Genomic DNA, 21,644 nt, shown 5'->3' with positions numbered 1-21,644 from the left:
GTGGTACAAATTTGGGTTCTATAATAAGGGTCCCTGATTACCAACATCTGACCACCATCTATAAAGGGAAGGTACTTGTCCTCAATTTGCATTCCAAAACCTCGATTAAACTTCTCGGTTTCTTTGTGTGAATTTTGCACCAAGACCTAAATACCAAAAACAAAAAAAGCAGTCATCACGCTTCTTTTTAAAATTTTACTCTTCTCAAAACTTGTTCATTCCTCAACCCCACATCTCTGTGTAACTCAGAAGATTGTATAAAGGGAAGTAGGATGGATCAGTGGTGTACATCTTACACCTTGTCACCCCCTACAGATGGTGTATTAAGTCTAAGATGCTCTCTGAGACCATAGAAGACAGAGTAGGCATTGCCCAGCAAGGAATTCTGAGTCGAGAGGCCCCTGCCAGGGCATCACCTTGCCTTCTGGTTGAAGTGACTTCCTGGGGCATAGAACATCAGCCCTGGTGTGGGAGTCCTGCCATCTTCTACTGGACTGCTGGGCCCTCAGCCTCTCTCTGAACCCTGCTCCCCATTGTCTTGATCAATGATCCTATACTTTCTACCACAGCATGGTATTCTTCTATTTCAAAGGGAGGGTAACTGGGGATTCCAGTGTCATCATCAGAGTGAATCTGATCCTTCCTGAAGCAGGACAGATCAGATCACAGGACACACTCGGAAGATTTGAGGAAGTAAAAGAATAAAGCATGGTCTGACAACAGGAGGAATTGAAGGAATTGTTGTTCCACACTTTCCTTGTTTGTTTGAAGTTATGTCATTTTTAGTTTTGAACATTTTTGCTGTTCCTTCGTATATTTAAATGTGTGCAGTATTTTTGTTGTTGGTGGCGGGGTTTATTTATTTTTTGGTACTATGGATTGAACCCAAGGGCACTCTACCACAGAGCTATATTCCCAGCCCTTTTTATTTTATTTTATTTTTTTTATTCTTTGGTACTGGGGATTGAACCCAGTAGGGCTTAATCACAGAGCCACATCCCCAGGCCTTTTTCATATTTTATTTTGAGAATAAAATATAAAAAGATCTTGCTAAATTGCTTAGGGCCTCACTAAGTTGCTGAGGCTGGCAATGAACTTGTGATCCTCCCATCTCAGCCTCCCAAGCGGCTGGGATCACAGGTATGGTGCACCTCACCCTAAGTATAGTGTGTTTAAAGATTACAAGTGCATTTGAATTGGGATTTTCCATATCCATTTAAGAGGCCTGGTCTTTCTCAATATTTTCTCCACAAAACAGTTACCATAGAACATACAGTTTTACTAAGTTTACCAATTTTTTTTTTATAATATAAGAATAAAATGGAGGGGCTGGGATTGTGGCTCAGCGGTGGAGCGCTCGCCTAGCACGGGCGGGACCCAGGTTTGATCCTCAGCACCACATAAAAATAAAGGCATTGTGTTGTGTCCATCTACACCTAAAAAAAAAATATTTTTTAAAAAAGAATAAAATGGAGCCACAGACTTGCAATTTTTTTTCCTTGTAGCTATACATTTAACTCAGGTAGCCAAAATATGAAACTATTTACCTGCCCAGGGTAATGTATTATTCAGCATACACCAAATGAAGCAATATGCAATTATTTTCCAAATGTTAAGTGGCTGATGTTGGCATTAGTAACATGGAAAACTAGAAAGGAACTTTTATAGTTTGAAAACATATATAAACACATATATTACATATAACTGGGGATAATGCAAGTTTTATTTGTATGTATATGCCATAAATGTATTTATTTCTTAAAACATAAAAAAAGGCTTTTAACACTTTTAAATTTTATCTTGGTTTCTTTACTGATGTTTCTTTTCAGACTACTAATAAAATTGCCAGAACTAAACTATCAGGTAAAGGTTAAAGCATCAATTGACAAGTAAGTTTTCTAATTTCATTTCAAAATGTAACAATGTCAGAGTTTTTTTTTAAATGAATTCTCTTATTTTAAACTACAATTTTGAGCTTTTAAATTTCTCTAAATACATATTAATGTACTTTAAATAGTTGACTTTGAAGTTTAAACATTTAATAGAGCCCAATAAAGAATTGTTTTGCTATAAAGACTTAAAATGAAATTCTATGTACTATCCTTTTAAGAATACTAGCATGTTTTGAATAGATCTGTTAAACAGTCCATTTTAAAGAATCTTCTTGGTTTTACAGGAATGTTTCAACTCTAAGGTAAGATATTTACTTTGTAGATTTTTTTTTCACATCTCATAAATATATTTTACCTGAGACCATGTAAATCACTAAGATTCCTTTCTAGCAATCGAAGATTTGTCCTTTGTGGAACTCATGTCAAAGCCATGTCCATTGAAGAATCTTCCAATGGGAGTCTCTCAGTAGAATTTAGACATTTGGTAAGTTTGGCAGTACAATTACACGGGGTTTTTTTTTGTTTGTTTGGTTTGGTTTGGTTTTTTGTCCTCACAAATTAGACACATCTTTAGTAATAGGCATTAAGGTTCAGTGTATTTTATTAAGTGTTTCTTAGGTGAGATTAAGGACCACATGGGGAAATAAAACATGCCACATGGAAGAATTCAAACAGTAGGAAGATCACTGAACCTTGTCTCAGATAGCCTGAGTTCTCAATAGTGGTGATACGTAGGACATGAGTATATATAGTAGTTCCTCAGTGTCTTTGGATGATAATGACAAAGATACTCTGTGTTAAAACAGGTAGGCATTCCTGATTTCATTTTTAAAATCTCCTCAGGAAGCAATATCCAGTAACACTGTGTGTGGTTGAAAGCACTTACATTTTAGAAGAATGGCTTGAGCCAACAGGTTGTTCTCTGGGTACAGCAGTTGTGAGGTTTGTCTTGGCATGTCTAGAAAGCTCCAACTTAGCCTCATCCTGTTGCTTCTTGTTTTTACCACTTCCTTTTGACCTAGAGTTCTCTTCCTGTCTTCTTTCTAATTTTTTGCAGAGTTTCTTAGATTCCCAAAGACCCTATTTTTTTTTTTTTTCTTGCCAGAAACAGGTTGCTCCTCTGGTTTATAAACATCCAGTGAGGATCTCACCTGAATGTTGTGGCCCCATTGAATCAGTCTCAGGAGATCTACTTTCTGAAAGATAAAATTTAGGTTAACATAAAGATATTTGCATACACAAGTTTAAACTGGTGTTTGTTTTTGGCGCTACTTTCTGTAGAATCTAAGCAGCTAAGTCAGGTTCCAGTGAGTTGGAAACACTTCTAGAAGTCAAAACTATGGCCAAGAAAATGATGATAGTGAGTCCGACTGACTGGGTATGCAACTGATGGTATTTCTCCAACTAAACACTGTTGTTTTTTTTTACAAAGCAACCAAAGGAAATGAAGTCCAGTGCTGGAAGTAAAGGAAATGAGGTAGGAAATATTTCCTCCTACAGAATTTTTCTAAGAAATAAACTTATATCTTATCTTTATAAAGCTTTAAAAGCCTTAATATTATGTAAAATCAAATCCATGTTTCTCTGATTATAAACATAAAGTGTTATAATTGCAGACAATATGGGATTTTTTTTGAAAGGAGAAAATAAAAATAGCAGATCATAACACTCTCCAAAGAAAACAACTATTAATATTTTGGTACTTATCATTCCGGTCTTTGTGTGTACATTACTGTGCAAACATATCACATACATGGTTTCATAGCCTTTTATTTTTTTCTTGCCTCTGGGTTTATTTGTACAAATGGCACGGAGGACACTAGTCTTCATAGACAGAGGCTCAGGGGTCAAACCAGTACTTCTGTCCTCACATTTGTAGAGGCTTTTATTATGGAGTCTTCACAAGGACCTGGGCACCCTTGGGAGCAGGAGCCAGACCCAGAGCCAGAGTTGATACTGGAGCTGGAGTTGCAGCCTGATTCTTGGCTTGGGCTTGGGTTTTGGCCTTTAACCAACAGAGCCTACGACCCCAGGCCATGGAGGCATGAGCACGCTTCCCCGTGCTTGGGAAGGGAAAGTGAGGCAAGGCGAGCAAGCTTGCAGCTGGCATCCTTTGGCATCTTGGGCTTTACCAGGGCCTTGAGAGCCTGGACACATGCACTCATGGCCATGACGTTGTTTTTCTGCATCTCTTTCAGTCCTTTCTTTGTGCTTCTTGACAAAATACATATTTCTCAGGAACTTGGGGTCTACCCCCTTAAGAGATTTATACCTTTGTTACTGGAGTTTATTGATGCCATTTCTGTGCCATTTTTTGGATTGGTTGTGTATGGTGTGGTTCTTGGACTTGGCCATGTCTGCACCGTGAGCTCCTAGAGCAGTTGAGATGGGAAGAGGAAGAGAAAGTTCTCAGCGCAGCCCGGGGAATGTTCCATAGCCTTTTATTTGACATAGCAGTATATGGTAAACAGCTTTCCATGACTTGAAATACTCTTGGAAACATGATTTAAATTGGTTGCAATTATATTGCATTTTATGGGTGTGCCGTAATTTTAGTCAGTCCTCCATTATGGTAGAAGATCTTAAAATCAGAATCATTTGTTTTCCCTCAGATGTGAGGTAAAGCTCAAAAGTCATGATATATTACGTAAAAACTCACAGGTGAAAAACAATCCTATTACTTTGTGGTATTTATCACCTTGCTCTCATATTTCACGAGATAAATGGAATAAAGGCGGAAAACGCTGTAGTCCAAGTACTTACATTCAAGTTTGTAGATGACAGAGCAGTCACATCCTGAACTAGAAGGTAGACCCTGGAGTCATCTGCTGAGTTGGCCAAGAAGCTAGGGCCTTGTACCTATGCCTGTGTATTTGGAAGTAGGAAACCTGCATTTGAATCCAGGCTCTGGCAGTGACTGAATATGTGATCTATGAAAAATGATCTGGTAGAGAAATACTGCATATTTTTTTCCTCTAAGAGATCAGGAGAGTAGCCCTCAGGGTTCCCTGCTCAGATACTGCATATGTAAGACCACCTACATGATGCGGTTATACAGCAGTGAGGGTTATTTCTGGGGCAGTTTGTACAGATCCAATCTCCTGGTTTTATAGTCACAGCTCCTGTGAGAAAGACCTTTGAATTATTTGGGAGAAAAGCACTTCATAAATCCAGCATCTGATGACATCCAATCTATCACACTCCCACAAAACCATAAAGATCCATCACAAAAGGTTTAATGCTCCACCATTTTCCCTCTAAGAATTCTTCATTCCCTTAATTGTGTCTTAAAAATCACTTCCCAAATATCACAACCCCACCACAGATGAGCTTAGTCTTCCTCCCGAGTAGAATCAGTGCTTAAGACAGAGCCCCAAGCAGGTCTCTAACAATACAGATACCACATGAGCAGATTTCCAAGTTTGAAGATATTCTAGTGAAACAAATAATAATAGACATTCATCCGACCTTACTCAAACCCATAAATTTTATCTAAATCTCCTAATTAAACATTAGCACATTATAAATAAAAGTCCATTTCACACATCTCATTAAAATTTGACCAAACTTTTAACATTTCATTCAACTTGACATTCCTGAATATTTATTTTTCACAAATAGACTAAGACAATTATTCTGAATTTTTCTTAAGCAAAACAAATCCAAAAGGAATGTCTAAATAGCTCAACTCTTGCAGTACATTGTCCTATTCATGAATGTAAAATCAAAATCTTTTCTTGGATTTCCCTAGAGATGGAAATCTAAGTAAATCATTTTCTATTAGAGAAAAACTAACCACTGCCTTAGTAACACCGTCTACTTATATTGCTTTAAATTTATTTCTTCTTACTTTTTGATTAATATCAAAATCATACCGTCGTAAAATGATTTTGCTTCTTCCTTTTTTATTTTTTCAGATTTGCTAAAGCGTGTCATTGTGTTTTAAAACTATTCTTTGAGCTCCCCCTATTGATAGCATTTTAGTATGACTCCAAGGTACATTTAAAATAAGTCACAGGCTTGAACATTGTTTTATGTGCTGTAGGAATAGGTGATTAGTCACAGAACATGTGATAGAAATGAACTAACACCAGAGACTTAAGCAGTCATCAGAGATGGCCAAAGGAAAAAGTAGGGGAGGAGCTAGAATAAAGTGGGGTTCATAGAGCCATTGGATCAGGGATTATGGGAACAAATTTCAGGAAAACAAGAAGTTAGGATATCATAACCTAATTTTCAAGTTTCAAAAAGTTGCTATTGCTTATCTGTGAGCACCACAGCAGGAGCACAGAGCCTGCTAAGAATTCATTTAACACATCTTCCATAGCATTTACTACATACTAGGAACTAAGAGTGTCCCTAATGTTGACTTATGTAACTCTGCAGCAATACCGTGAATTAGGTACCATTAGTCTGACATTGATTACAGTTATAGAAACAGAGGCACACAGTAGTCAAGGTTACTCAACATTACTCAGAGTGATCGGTTGACTCAAGATGACAGGGGCCATTAGTAACAGGGCCAAAATTCAAGCCATGGCAGTCTGTCCCTCCTGTCCCTCCCTTGACTCCTTCTTTGGCCTTTCCCACCCCATCTGTCTCACCATATGTCTACCTTTTTTCCCCACCAGTTTAGAAATCAGAACTGCTGCATAATATAACCTTTGCCATGTTTAGAAAAAAATTCATTGTTTAGGAATGAATGTTGTTAATGGCTCTGTTTATTTGGATTTCCATCGGGGCCTCAGTGGGGTAGTTGAGACAGCACCAGAGTTGGGCTCTGCCTCTTCCCAGAAGTGTGACTTTGAGCAAGTCACTTACACCCCCCCCGCCCCCCCCCCCCCCCCCGCGCCCCGCGCCCCGCGCCCCGCGCCCGGTCCTCATTTCCTTTTCTTCAGAACAGGGTAAGATTACCTTATACTTCTTAGGGGTTTTATAAAGACCAGATAAAATGGCAGATGTTTGCTGTGGCTCTGAATGATCTGCCCTCCCTGCTGCTTAAGACTCTACCCCTCCCAGAGAGAGCTGGGTTCTAAAAGGTGGCACTTCGGACAGCTGCTGATCTTCATTTTCCTCTGATCACCTGCCACGTACTTGGCTGGAGACCTGGTCCCTTTCAAGGATCTCAGGGCACTTCCCTCTTCTGGCTCTAGGACCCCCAAACTTCAGACCATTGTTTCTGTGTGCTGCTTTTATGAAATTTCATATCTGAACTTCCCTTCGCCCCCCCCCGACCCCCTCCCACACACACCCACACTTTAGGTTCTTCAGTTCTGCTCTTCTGGTGTAAAAGCTGATTGGCTACTTAAATGATTGAGAACATATCAAGATGTGAGGAACGATACTTCCCCTGGGTCACCATTCCCAGAAAATTCAGAAAGACCAAAGAGATGCCTCAGGATGCACCTGTGGGTTGAGATTTGGTGAAACATGGAGCTCTGGAATCCTCACCTTTGCTTCTCTTGGGGCAATTTTATTATGTTATACATTATTTTACAGATGGGAACCTGGATGGAACTTTACTTTCAAGCATATATTCCAAGATTCAAAAAGCATTTGAGACACCTTGGTTTAGACAGTCTCTGAAACTCCTTTGACGAAGAGTTTGCAGTCAGCACAGGATAGGGCTTTATAGATTGTTATAATGGATTTAATTTTAAGAATTTTCTTCAGGATTTCCCAGCACCCCTAATCACAAAATCAAAGTGAGCTATCACCACCTTTTCTCCCACCATTGTTTTCTCCTGGGAAGAGTTATAGTGAAGAAATAGTACCATCACCTAGCAAAGGACCAGACTTTGAAGCCATTAGTCTATCTTGTAAAATAAACATTCCCAGCAAATATCCTTTTTCCCCAGAGGTCCTTATCACAGAGGGAGCGGCTAGAGAGTGGTTGCTGAAATGTGAAAACTGTTTGAATAGGGAAGCTGGGATTGCAGTCTCTCCAGTTTTCTCTTTGTCAGTGGGCTTTAACTGATAAATGACAGTTTTAGCCACAGATGGAGGTGTTAGGTGATTTTGTTCATGTGGCGGAAAGTCATGAAGCACAAAGAAGCTATTAGTAAAGCCTGGGTGACTTGAGTTTCATTTAACAAAATAGCCAAACAGATGTTCTTTCAAGGTTCAGTGTTCTCAAACACAGAGACACAACTCACCCCAACCAGCCCGAGCATTTCACAGCGAGCTGAATTCTCTCTTAACTAATTGAAGGAGTTGCAACACTTTAAGGGAGAAATTGGTACTAGAATAATACTAAAAAAAAAAAAAAAAACTTAGCCTTTTTAGAGTACAACATCATCCTTACAATACCATGATTTTACAGGCTGAGCATAGAAGTTATTTTCCAATCATTTCTTGTGATTTTATGATTACAATTTCTCTCTCATGTGACCGTATCACTTTTCCCTTTTTTTTGTTGTTGTTGTTTCCCTGTGTCTATCTCAGTGTCTAGCACATACTAGGTGCTCAATAAATATTTGATAAATGGATTATATTAATTGTTTTCTATACCACATAGCCCCATGTACAACATTATATAGATTATGGCTCGTTGAGAAAAGAGTAAGGCATTTTTCTTAGTGGAGATTTTCTTTTAAATGTTTGTTTATACATTCTAGGTTTCCAGGGTGACATTGAACAGAGAAATTGAAAAGAATATAGTGAAATCTAGGCATAGCTGTAACTGTATTGTGTATTTTCCCCAGGTAGAGCCCAGGTCAAGTTGTTGAGCCAATTTTTTACTTTCTTAGTAGATTGTGCAATGGGTATTTTTCTGTAGAAGAACTATATAGTCAATTCAGTAATAATATTTAGTACCATATAATAGAATCATCATAAATACAGATATTTCAAATCTATAATCATCTCAGATGATCCAAATGGCTTTTAATATAGACATTAGTGGGTACAACTTATGTATGATACCTCCCAATCTGTAAGGGATAGACCTGGGAATGTGAAATGTAATAGTGTCTTTGGCTTGGACTGCACTGAGAATCTGATGAAAATTATGACTGATGGCCATGGAAGCTTGGAAACTTAACAAGGCTTCCTTTTATCAGAGTTGATTTTGTCTAATCATATGTGTTGAATGTCAGCTTCTTTGTTGGATTTTATTCTAAATGTGCACCAAAATTATATCAGGGGGAGAGGGGTTCAGGTAAACATAGAAATTAGTCTGAATCACTGAGAAAAACTCTCATTGTCCACATTTTAGTTTAATAAGGTGACTGTAAAGCATGAAGTCTTTCCCAAAAGTCAATAGACATCCCTGAGTGTCTTTGCTGTCTGTGGAAGCCTGAGGTCTCCCACACCTCAAGACCCTGATGTTGGGAAGGGGAATGCACAGGTGTCATGACTCAAAGAGCTGAGGAAATTACCCACCATGGATGATCTCATGTATATTTAATCACATAAATCAGACTACAGAGGCTAGAATGAAGAACCTTATCATTCTGTTTTTCCTACTCTCACTCTCAGTACAGAACGTCTTGACTCTAATCACCATAATGTGTGTGGAGATTTCTCCCCACCAATAACTCCATTTCCTGCAGACACCAAGTGGGTGTCCTATGGTTTTACATAACTCTGACACTGTCTGCCTGGAGATCACATCAATTTCACAGGTTAAGGGCTCAATCCCACAAGAATATCCCCTACTTAGACACTAATTGCGAGTCCCAGGCTGTGACTGTACTTCTGACCAACAGGCAATAAATGGGTTCCCAAGACTCCCTCCTCAGATTCAGTTAATTTGCTAGAGAACTCACGAACTTAGGGAAACACTCATACTTGCCATTTTGTTATAAAAGATATTACAAAGGATACAGATGAATAGTTGGATAGAAGACATGAGTAGATAAGGTCTGTAGGGAGGACACAGAGCATCATGCCCTCTCCAGCCATGCCACCCTCCAGGGACATCCACATGTTCAGCAATCTGAAAGAAATCCAGATTGGAATCTTGTCCTTTGAGGTTTTTCAGGAGGTTTCATTAAGTAGGCACGATTGATGACATCATTGCCATGGTCGATTAACAGCCTTCAGCCCCTTACCACCTCAGAGGTTAGGGAGAGTGGGGCTGAAGGTTCCAATACTCTAATCACATGGTTGGCTCCCCTGGCAGCCAACTCCCATGCTGGGTATATCCAGGAGCTCCCAAGAGATACTTCATCAGAACAAAAGAAACTGCTATCACTCCGGAAAATCCCAAAGGATTTAGAAGCTCTGAATCAGATACTCAGGAAATTATGAGGTCTATTTCAGGAATCAGAATCAAAGACCAACTATTAGAACAAATTCTTCTAGCGCCCCTATCTACAAAGGTCTTAGAAACTCTGTCCCAGGAACTAAAGCAGAGACTAACTATACATTTCATATGATATCACAATATTATGGGACCCACTCACACACACAAAAAGATTTCCTTTGGTCATCCTCCAGCTGAAAGGGGGTTAAGGTAAAATACTTGCCTAGAGTTCAAGGACCCCGGCATTCTCTGCTCCCCAAACCTCAAGTCTACCATGAGGGACTGAAGGGCTTTCTCTCTAGGTCTACTTTGCCCAGCACAGATGGTACCACCAATACAAACTTTCATAAGCAAAAGGAGAAGCCTAGAAGCCACCCTTGTTGTGTGAGTCTCTTCACACAAGTGGAAGAGCAGGCAATGAGCAATGGTGCAGAAAGACCATGCCCTACCCATGCTGCCATACTCCAGTAGAACTCTCAAGAGCTAAAACTGGCCAATTAGGTTATGTGAAGGCTGTGTCAAGGTGAGAGGTTAGACCTCACTTTAATAGTTTGTTAACTTGATTTATAATGGCTAAATATTTAAACATATGGTATTGGGTCTCCATCTGTGTACTTGCCTGAAGCCTCTCTAATATTGTGTACCTGTCCACCACCCATCAGTGAACATAAAATGGAAGTTGTGGATTCATCAGGTGTCTATATGCTTTGCATGGTGCAGGCAACACTTCCCATAGGGTAGGGAGGTTTTTCTATTATTTAAAAATGTGGCCAGGCACATGGGGTGTGCCTGTAATCCCGTCTACTCTGGAAGCTGAAGCAGGAGAATCACCAGTTTGAGACCCTGTCTCAAAATTTGAAAAAAGTGTTGGGGATATAGCTCAGTGGTAGAGTGCTGCTGGGTTCAATCCCTAGTACTGGAAAAAAGAAAAGAAAGAAATGGTACTTTTGTTGTTGTTCAACTTGGTGCCTAAACACAAACCAGCTACTTTATCTCATGTTCAATTAAAGAAAGAAATTTATTTCAGTGTTGTGTGGGGAGGAGGAAGGGAAGGATATTGGTATGTTGATATATTAGTATATCAACATACCAATATGTTTTAAGGGATTTTTTTCAAGCAGAGTTGTCATTATACATAACTTTCTACTTACCCAGTAGGAAAAAAAAAGTGATTCCACTGTACTCAGTCTAACTACCTGCAGGCAATAAAGTGTACCACATGATCTGGCCTGAGGGAGAGGAGAGTTTTTCATTCTGTACTTACTATTCAATAACAAACCCTAAGGTTAACATTCTCATTATCAATAAAGTTCTCTGCCGTAACTTTTACTTATATCATCTATCACTGTTACTTATATTTGACTAGTTTATTGTTTCAAAGTTAATTTAAGTGAATCTTGACTTGTTATGGATGCATATTCAGTATTAGCATCCCCTTTCTTCCAAGATGACCCTGCCACCTCCAACTCCACCCTGACTTTTTTCAGATAATTTCACTTCTGTTCACGTGTTCCAGGGCTTATTTTTAAATTGTTTAAGCTTTCCATCTCCAACTTTCCCACATCCCTCTTGAAAAACTAAGCACAATGTAGATACACCTTATCAAGAATAATTGCTTCCCCAATTCCACCCAAACATCTTGATAAAATGCAGAATCTGATTCACTAAGCCTGGGCCAGAGGTCCTGTTTTTCTAACTAGTTTTTAGATAGTCACAATGCTACTGGCCCTGGGCATAGAAAAGTTCTGTAAGATTTTCATCAGGGAAAAACTCTGATTTCTCCCCCATACCTTCCTATCCAAACCCCCCTCAGAGGTGGTAGTGGAGTTTTTTTGTTTGTTTGGTTGGTGTTTTTTGTTTGTTTGTTTAGTTGTAGTTGGAAACAGTACCTTTATTTTCATTTTTTTTTAATGTGGTGCTGAAGACCAAACCCAGAGCTTCGCACATGCAAGGCGAGTGCTCTACTGCTGAGCCACAACCCCAGCCCAGAGGTGTTCATTTTTGAGCTGTAAATATCATGCATGCTAATTCTGATATTTCTTGATTTTTTTAAAAAAATTCCCATTTTAACTCCTGAATTATTTCTATAAAAGAATAAGCTATAACTCTGAGAACTCTAAATATGTATTAATTTGTACCCATCTCCACAATATTTTTATATAACATATTTTGGTTTCATTAATATGTCCAGTGTTTACATAACTACAATATATAAACAAGCGTTAATGACTGAGTCATGTAGCCTGCAATGATTATAGTTCTACTTTTATATTGCTTCTAATTCTCTCTGGATTTAATAGTTGCCTCAGGCTTTCTATTTGAGTAATTGTATGTACCTGTCGTTAATGTAGCCCCAAACTTTCCACCAGAACTAGGCAACTCCTCAGAGTACAAACATGTCAATCTTGTATCTTATTATTTTTCGTGGCTATATACTCTTGGACCCTCATATCTTCTTGCTCCAGTCCTGGCTGGTTGCCCTCTAACTCTGTTGTACAGCTGTAGATAGTTTGGGTGTTTGGGGAGGGGTGGGGGTTGGTGTGTGTGTGTGTGTGTGTGTGTGTGTGTGTGTGTTTTGTTGTTGTTGTTAAATTTCCTTTCATGGCTATCCTAAGGAGACTACTATCATCCCCTTTCTCATAACGGAATTTTTTTTTTCCCTTAGTTTACTGTAATTTTTATTAGAGAAGTTACTCTCCCAGTAGCTTCCAGAGAACAGGTAATTGGGAACAAAGTTTCTTGAGGACTTGCTTCCTAAAAAAGCTTTTTACATTCACACTTAACTGATAGCTTGGCTGGATATAGAATTCTGCGCTAGAAATAATTTTCTCTCAGAATTTTTTAAACACTTTCACTGCCTTCTGCTCCCCTTGCATTCTGATTCTTACTCATTTGTAACTAACTGGTCTGTACTCCCTTTAGAGTTTTTCTTTTATCTATGGTTTTCTGAAATTTACAACAATGCATTTTGGTGTTGCTCTCTAGTTACTCATGGTGCTAGACATTCCTGGGACTCTTCCAATTTAAATATTCATTTTCTTTGAGTTGAGAAATTTCATTGTATTATTTATTTGTAACAGAATATGGAGATCGGGTCAAAACATATAAAAACAATAAAATGAAAACCCATCAACTAGCTTTTAAAACTCGAGTTTTGCAAATGTAGGTAAGGAGCTTGTGTTCCTCTGTGGCCCTTTGCCTCTCTCCCCACCAAGCTCCAATGCAGACGTAGCCATTGTCTTCAGTGTTGGTGTTTATTATTCCCAAGAATGTTTTTTACACTTGAACTACAAATGAATATGTCCCTAAATACTTTGTATTGTTCTTTATTGTAATTATGACAACTTAATATATAGTACTGCAATTTGCTTTTCTTGCTCAACAGTTCTGAGACCCCTTCCCTCAGCTGATTCATGTTGTGCTAGATCATTCAATTCAGCTTTTTACTCCACAAATATACACAACATATTTAGCCATTCCATTGATGAACAACTTTTAGCATTGTAAACAATTCTACTATAAGCATTCTGCAATTAACATTCTTCTACTTGCTTTTTTTTATCTGAGTACAAGAAATTCTTTGAGTTATGTACATGTGACAAGAATTGATATGTGTAGGTAATGTCTATCTTGCATTTTGTTAGATATTGAGAAATTGTCCTGCAAAGTGATTGCACAGATTTCCATACATAGTGTATAATAATCACCATTTGGCTGTGTTTTTTATATTTACTCCACTCCACTTTCTCTGGAACTTCTGTTTGTTGTTGGAGTTCATATATGAAGACTTTATGGGCTGGGGTTGTGGCTCACTGCTAGTGCTCACCTAGTGCGTGTGAGGCTGTGGGTTCAATCCTCAGCACCACATAAAAACACATAAATAAAATAAAGGTATGTGTCTAACTACAACTAAAAAATAAATGTTAAAAAAAATCACTTCAAGACTTTATTATCTTTTCTATCCTGTTTTTCATTTTTCCATTTTTAATTTTACTTTCTTTTCCCTTCTAATTCTTCTTCTGTCTTCATTTTTCTTACAGTTTAAATTATTTGTTATTATTTTCTGAATGTACCTTTTAATAGTTTCCTATTCTTGTTACACTGACATTTGTTACATAATTTTATAAAGCAGTTTAAGAAACTTATGAAAATTTTCAAATATACATAAAAGTATAAAATACAATTAACTCCCATTTATGTAACATCTAATTTTGGCAATAATTGACATTTTGGCTATCTTGTTTCATCTGTTTTTTTTTCCTATACACAAACATTTTTATATGTCTTTAAATTCCAAGTAATATAGCTTCTTACTCATTGATATTTCAGCAGAAAGTATCAGCAGTATATAAAGTTCTTAAACACAGTACCCTTATCACAATATAGTAATAATAATAATAATAATTCCTTAAAATTATTCCTTGATCAGACCTTGCTTGTTCAAATTTCTCCATTGTGTCAAGAAAAGGCCTTCTTATGATTAGTTCTTGCAAAGTAGTATCCAGGCAATATCTACCCATTACAATTGTTTGATTTGCCATTTATTTGTTGAAACTGAGCCAAGTATTCATTTTTATTATAGTTTGTCTTTTTTAAAATATATATTTTTAGTTGTATATGGACACAATACCTTTATTTTATTTATTGACTGATTTTTATGTGGTGCTGAGGATCAGAGCCAGTGCTTCACATGGGCTAGGCAAGTGCTCTACCACTGAGCTACAACCCCTGCCCCCATAACTCTTATCTTTGGCATTATCTTCTGAGTTCTTTTTAAATTTTTCATCTATTTTTCATGTGGCAGTCTTTGTCAAATGTCTGACAATTGTTAGCTTGCTGTTTAAAATTAAGGGCACTAAAAGGCTGCCTGAAAGTTCTATGTGCATTTGGGGGAACTGTACACTTTAGAGTGAATATAGGGTCCTGATTGTTTCATGGCAGAGGGACCCCTAAAGGGCCGTACGGATAAGTTCTTTTTTCTTGGTCTGATCCACTTTAAAAAATGTCCTTCCTGGAGGCTTTAAGCCTCACCCTGAGCAGTCCAGATATCAGGGAAGTGGGCAAGAACTTCACCATGAACTTTCATAGAATCGTCCTCTTTTGGGCATGGTACCTCACCCCTGTCCACAGCTTGGCCTGACTGCAGAGCCTCTCCTGATTGTTCTGCTCCATAAGGTAAACCCAGGCTGGAGAGGGATGGAGGCCTCACCACATGGCCTGAGGCTCTTCACTCACTTCCTATTCTGCCTCTTCTATCTGCAGCCTCAGCAGCCAGTGCTTCCAACCCCAGGGTTCTTACTTCCACCCTCACTCCTTATTCTCCTACATCTCACTGGGGGATCCAAATTATGATTTTGCTTTACTAGAAAGTGAATAAAACTCTAACTCTTAGCAGAGCAAACAGAGAATAGCACACATATCTCACCTAGCATGTTTAACCCAGAAGAAAATCTTGCTTTCTTTTGAAACAAATTCATTAGAACACTAGGAGTTGCTTCTCTCTACACACACACACACACACACACACACACACACACACACACAGTTTTATTAATATTTGGTAAATCAAAAGAACTAATTTTTAAAAATTAATAAAGAATAACTTGTCTGTATTTCAACTGATGAAAATATGGTTGGATTTTAAAAGCCAGAAATTATGTTGTTTTGGATACTTAAAATCATCCTGTTTGTAGAAATGAAGATTTCTCAAACTCTGCATATAACTTTTAAAACAATAAGAGAGAATGCTCAGCAATAGGAAATGTTTGGGGACGTTTACTTTGAAGTTTATTAACTTTTTAGAAATAGGTCTAATATTAGTAGGTATGCCTTTGTAAGATAATGTATTTGTTTCTCTCTAAGGGCTGTCACATGGTGACTGAGGAGCTTCATTCCATAACCTTTGAGACACAGATCTGCCTCTATGGCCTGACCATCGATTTGGAGGTAGATGTTTCAAGAAATATCTACTATTTTCTAGTAATATTTGCAGGAATTGTTCAGCATTGTAGGTGAAAGCTTTATCTTTTCTAGGTTTCAGTAGTTCCCTTTTATTTTTGTTTTACTTTAGAAAAGCAATATGTCAAATGTTCACTAAATAGTTAACATGTTATTCTGTTCTGATATGCAGATGCTAACACACAATAAGGGGAAAGAGGGAAGAACAGAAGTTCATTGGATTAGACAAAGAGCAATGAAGGAAAGGGAGGGGTGATGGGAATAGGAAAGACAGTGAAATGCATTGGACAAAAAGTTCCTATGTTTATATACGAATACACTACAGTGAAACTCCACATCATGTACAACCACAAAAATGGGATCCAAATTAGAATAAGTTATACTCCATGTATGTATAATATGTCAAAATGCACTTTACTGTCATGTATATCTAAAAAGAACAAATAATTTTTTAAATGCTATCCTGGTTAAATATAAATGACAAAGTTTCATAGGATTATGAGTATAATATGTGTTGAATAATTTGTTGCCTACGTTGCATTTTTGCTTGTTTGTTTTCTGGGATTTTTCTGAGTCACAAATACCAAGTGGAAAGCATAAAACAAAGTCCTTGGACCATGTCATGTGGTGATATATTTTTTAAAAATTTATATAAAAATGTCTTAGAAGGAAGATTTCTCTAACACAATAAACAAAGAAAAACAATAAAACATTGGCAATACATTGCTTTTGATCGATCCTCTTCTAACAGTGACCATAGAATCCAAAGACACAATTAATAAAGCTTTGGGTATTAAATTGAATGTGGTTGACTATGAGCCCCTTTGAAGGCAGGACACAGCCTTGCTTGTACACCTTAGTCAGTGTACAATACCTAGCACATGGTAGATGCTCAATATTTGTTGAATAAAATGAGCAAATTAGTACATGAATGAACAAGCACAGTTTCACACATCCTGATATGATCAGGTTGGTGGAGTGTATTGTAAGAGAATTCTGCCTTTGCTCTTTTATTTAATGAATGCAAACACATTTGTAAATCTTCCACAGGCTCCTTCCTCTTCTCTTTCCCTAAATCTGTTTCCATGAACTGTTAATTTCCTCAACTGAGTATTTTACTGCCCATAGGAATATGATGTCTGTCATTAGGAAGGGATTGCTGTAAATTGATTAGTCTCTCTGGCTAGTCTGTGAGAGCCTGCTCATTCCATAAGGTAGAAAATCACATTACCAATAGAACTAAATTCAGTTCTGAAGCAGTAGGCAGGCAGCTCTGGCTCTTATTATACCTTACCTCTCGACCTTGTGCAATAAAATCTCCCACATCTAGTACTGATGATAATAAGGTGTTAGATGGTAATTTGAATCTACTGATTCGCCAGAGGTAAATTTAAATTCATATTTTAAAATGCAACAATAAAGAGGACAGGTGCTAAATCAATAGAATTTCTAATTAGTTGCAGTTGTAGAAGTGACATGAGAAAGTTTGGATATTTACAGGATGTCAAGGAAGATGTTAGGAAAGCTGTCTAAGCACTCTGAAAGGACTCCTGCTCTTCCTGCATCCCTGGCTCATACATGCTCAAAAGTTCTGCTGCCTTCAGGGGTCATGTTAGTGATCAGCCAACACGAGCATCAGAATTGGGAGAGTGGGGTGGACTTGAGATGGGTCTTTGGAGGATCAAGTGTAAGATCAATGTAATGTAGGACCACCTGTAATACTTTTTTTTTTTTTTTAACCAGACCAGCTCATTACCTGTGGTGATGATTTCCAATGTCAGCCAGTTACCTAACGCATGGGCATCCATCATTTGGTACAATGTGTCAACCAATGATTCCCAGGTAGCGTTTCCACTCCTTTTGCCTCTTTTCATTCTATTTGATTGGTTTTATTGTCAACAAAGCCCATCTGTCTAAAAGTGGTGTATTTGTTTATGTGCATGCATGCGCATGTGTCCACAAAGGCATGTATTTGTGAGTTGTTCATTTATAGTTTCATAGTTCCTTTCATTTCATATTTAAAGTAATATATGCTGATATACTTGAACCCTGAGAGAGTTCTGGCTAGCAAAAATGACAGACAGGTATTGGTCACTTCTGAGAGGCTGGTCTTCTCCCAACAACATGCATCACAGAGTTCAAGGGTTAACTCGACTGTAGGGAAGCTCCTTTGCCTTAGAATTTTCAACCGACTGCCGTCAGAATTTGTTATCTCATCTCCTTAGCTTCTTCTGGCCCCACCTTTTATCTACAGTCTCTTCTATGAAGTTAGAGAATTGGTTTCCAAATAAGTCCCTAGAATATTCATCAATCTTGCCTAACTATCCTTTGACAGCACAAATTTTTGAGTCAATTTTATGTAGATTTTATCCCTCCCAGGCTTAAGCTGGGTTTTAGTGCCATCTGGTGGTTATAGGCGCCACTATAGACTCAAGAAAACCAAGGAGGCATTGGCACAAAAGATGAGTTAGCACTTCCCCTGCGCCCTTCTCACTAAACCTCAGTGTGTTGTCTGGAAACCACCAAGATCTACAGAAAACAGGTCAGATGTAAGTTACAACATTTCTTCTTAATTCAAAGCAAATGTTCCCTCCAAAGGAATCGATTTGTTCACAATAGATCCCAGCAATAAGAACAAAGCCACAATAGGTTCGCTGTAAGTCTTCTTCACCTTCAACCCAATGTTCCTAATATGGAGAATTCTTCAGCCCTATTCCGCCTGAGCCTTGGGTGCCCTGTCATCTGAGACAGATGGACTGCCCGGAGGAAGGCCGCAGAGAGTTCCATATGCATGGCTTCAACTCTAGTGAGTTCTGGTCCCTTCCTCTGAAGAGAAGGGACCAGAACTCACTAGAGCCTTCCCCTCTAGGAGTTCATTTCTTCCAACTCCAGGGCATAGGAGGAGAGATGGGATAACTCTTGTCCTCCAGCCTCAAAGCACGGCAACACATGTGGTTCGCTTAGAGGCCTCTGTTTGAAAGCCACCTTAGTCATCCCACCAACTCTCCCAGATTACTTCCGTTCAGCCTGAGAATCTGGAGACTGAGGGCGAGTATAGCTCCTCCAACAAAGTCACAGCCTACTTACAAACCCAGCTGAACAATTAAATTGGATTTCTTAATTCTAGCCTGCTAGGAAACCTAAACTCTTACACTTTTATTTTATTATATTCTGGGCTCTCTGTCCATTTTTTCAGGTGCAAGGAAACTGCCTTCCTAGAAACTCTTTCTCTTCCTTCCCCATCCTCCTATCCCCCTCTCTTGTTGGATATTGTATCTTCTTCCATTACCACCTCCTAGAGTCTCTTGGATCTTTTCCTTGCTTCCCAGTTTAGCTCTTGTTCACCTATGACCTCCTCCAGGTGCACTAAAGTTCTCAATTCTTCCCCTTCTCCTCTTCTTGGAAAACCTGCCTTTCACATCTATCTGCTTTCCCATAATCTGGGATGAGATTGTTCTATTGTTGACTCAGTTTGGGGCACAAACAACCTCATCACTAGTTGATCATCGAGAATATTCTCCTATCTAGAGCAAAATAAGAAAAGACTATTATACTATCCATAAAACAGGAGTCTGAGGTTAATCATGAGCTCCACATTGTAGGATTACTTTCCTTGTCCTGAGACTTCTGGTGTTTCTTGTACTTTGGGATGACTGGTCTTGCCAAAGTATAACTTGTGCCTACTCATGATGAGCCAATTTAAAAGCATGATATGTTTTATTTAAGATTATTTCAGAAAAAGAGTATCTGTCCAATTATTTGTTGGAACAGTGTTAAACACTTATCTAATATGATTGATAGTTGAAAGTCCAGGGAAAATTAAGAGATACCAAATGATTCAGGAAAGATGAAACTCTTGTATAATGTTACAAAAAAGCCCTTTAGGAAAAAACAAGATCACTCTTAAAAAAAAAAGAACAAAGCAAAATTTCATTCTGTATTGTTAACTGAGTTGACCTAGAGTTCAAATCAGGAATTCCATATATTGAATTACAATATGTTCAGTGTAATTAACAACCATAATCATCATAACAACTCTATTTCAGAACTTGGTTTTCTTTAATAATCCTCCATCTGCCACTTTGAGTCAACTCCTGGAAGTGATGAGCTGGCAGTTTTCATCATATGTTGGTCGTGGCCTTAATTCAGATCAACTCAATATGCTGGCAGAGAAGCTTACAGGTGAGAACTGGTAGAGACAGATGCTTTGCTTTTTTTTTTTTTTTTGGCACTTGACATTTTAAAGAACCAGAATGATATTACTACCACTACTACTACTAATGATTATTACAGTTTATTGAGTGTCTACTATATTGCCAGGCACAAGTGCTGTATTATCTTTAATTCCCACAAAAGTTCTTCAAGGCCCATATTATTCTATCCATTATAAAGTTGAGGATGCCAAAGTTCAGAGGTCAAGTGACTGACACACTCCATGGCTAGTACATACAGTCAAGTCTTGGGCAGGGCAGGGCCAGTTCGAAAGCCTGTCCTTTCCACTGCACACACCAGTTTCCAGGTGTTATTAAGCCCTTTCTACTGAAGATAATGTGAAGCCTTAATGATGCCCTGATCTTTCATGTTAATATCTCAACTGACATTAACCAACTGGAAAATGACTGATTCCCTCACAAGTAAAGGAAACTTTAATAGAAAATTTGAAACACCTAGTAATAATTTAATTCTGCATATTGAGAAAGTTTCGGCTTTGCCTGAGGTTTCTAAAGTTGGCAAAATAGCTTCACTGGTATTACATGTACTGATTATAGTCTAAGCTTTGTCTAAAAGAATTTAAAAAGATATCTGCACTTTGACAAGTCAAGAATGAACACATTTATACCAAAAAAAAAAGAGTTCAAATTGGATCTGTATGACTTTCTAGTTGAAGAAGGGCCCAAAATGCACAGATATAGTAGCAAATTTAAGTATGACATGTGAAGCAGGATTGTTACTATTTGCATCTATTATCTTTCTACCACGCGGCTTGCGCAGTGGTTTCATTAATGAGGTTCTGGCATTAAGTTAGTTAGAAGAGATCAAAATAAAACACACAGACAGTACCTTATTTTATATTGCTAGGTCCGAGACGGCTCGCCTCTTTGGTCCCCGCCTCAAGCCGCCCAGCAGGGCAGGGAGGATTACTCTGGGCTAGCAGGAGAGAGAGAGAGCGAACACGCCGGGGAGTAGCCTTTTATTTGGGGGGACAAGAGATTCGGGGGAGAATTCCATCCAATGAAGGTTGAGGGGGGCTGCACTCCAAGGTCAGGGTCAGTGATTGGGTCTCCAGGGTCAGTGGTTACACACACCCCCACACGGATGGGCTCTCTCATCAGGAAAGGGTCGGGAAAGCTCCGACACAGCCAGAGCGCCTCAGGCCCTTAACGGGAGTCACCCAATCACGTGTCAGAATGGCTCCCCACATATCTTATCAATAGATATTTAAATAAATCAGGACTTTGGGAAATAGTACAAAATTTATTTAGTGCAAATATCTTTTTGGATCCTTATTTAATTCTTAAACAGCAATATTAGGCATTCAATAAATA

The 21,644-nt window shown here is 38.4% G+C and overlaps 1 protein-coding gene across 1 annotated transcript in view; it reads left to right on the top strand.

Annotated features, from left to right (window-relative positions):
• Positions 1–21,644, top strand: part of STAT4 (signal transducer and activator of transcription 4) — a 97,295-nt gene that overhangs the window by 69,832 nt on the left and 5,819 nt on the right. The window contains exons 11-17 of the mRNA XM_081262047.1: positions 1,830–1,889; positions 2,177–2,194; positions 2,283–2,376; positions 3,325–3,369; positions 16,003–16,086; positions 17,842–17,940; positions 20,145–20,280. Coding sequence (XP_081118173.1) covers positions 1,830–1,889; positions 2,177–2,194; positions 2,283–2,376; positions 3,325–3,369; positions 16,003–16,086; positions 17,842–17,940; positions 20,145–20,280 — 536 coding nt within the window. The remainder of the gene's footprint in view (positions 1–1,829; positions 1,890–2,176; positions 2,195–2,282; positions 2,377–3,324; positions 3,370–16,002; positions 16,087–17,841; positions 17,941–20,144; positions 20,281–21,644) is intronic.

This window comes from Spermophilus citellus (assembly GCF_964194105.1).
Source record: "Spermophilus citellus genome assembly, chromosome: 11".
NCBI lineage: Eukaryota > Metazoa > Chordata > Mammalia > Rodentia > Sciuridae > Spermophilus > Spermophilus citellus.
The sequence above is the reverse complement of the archived record's forward strand: the minus strand, read 5'-3'. Positions and strand labels throughout refer to the sequence as shown.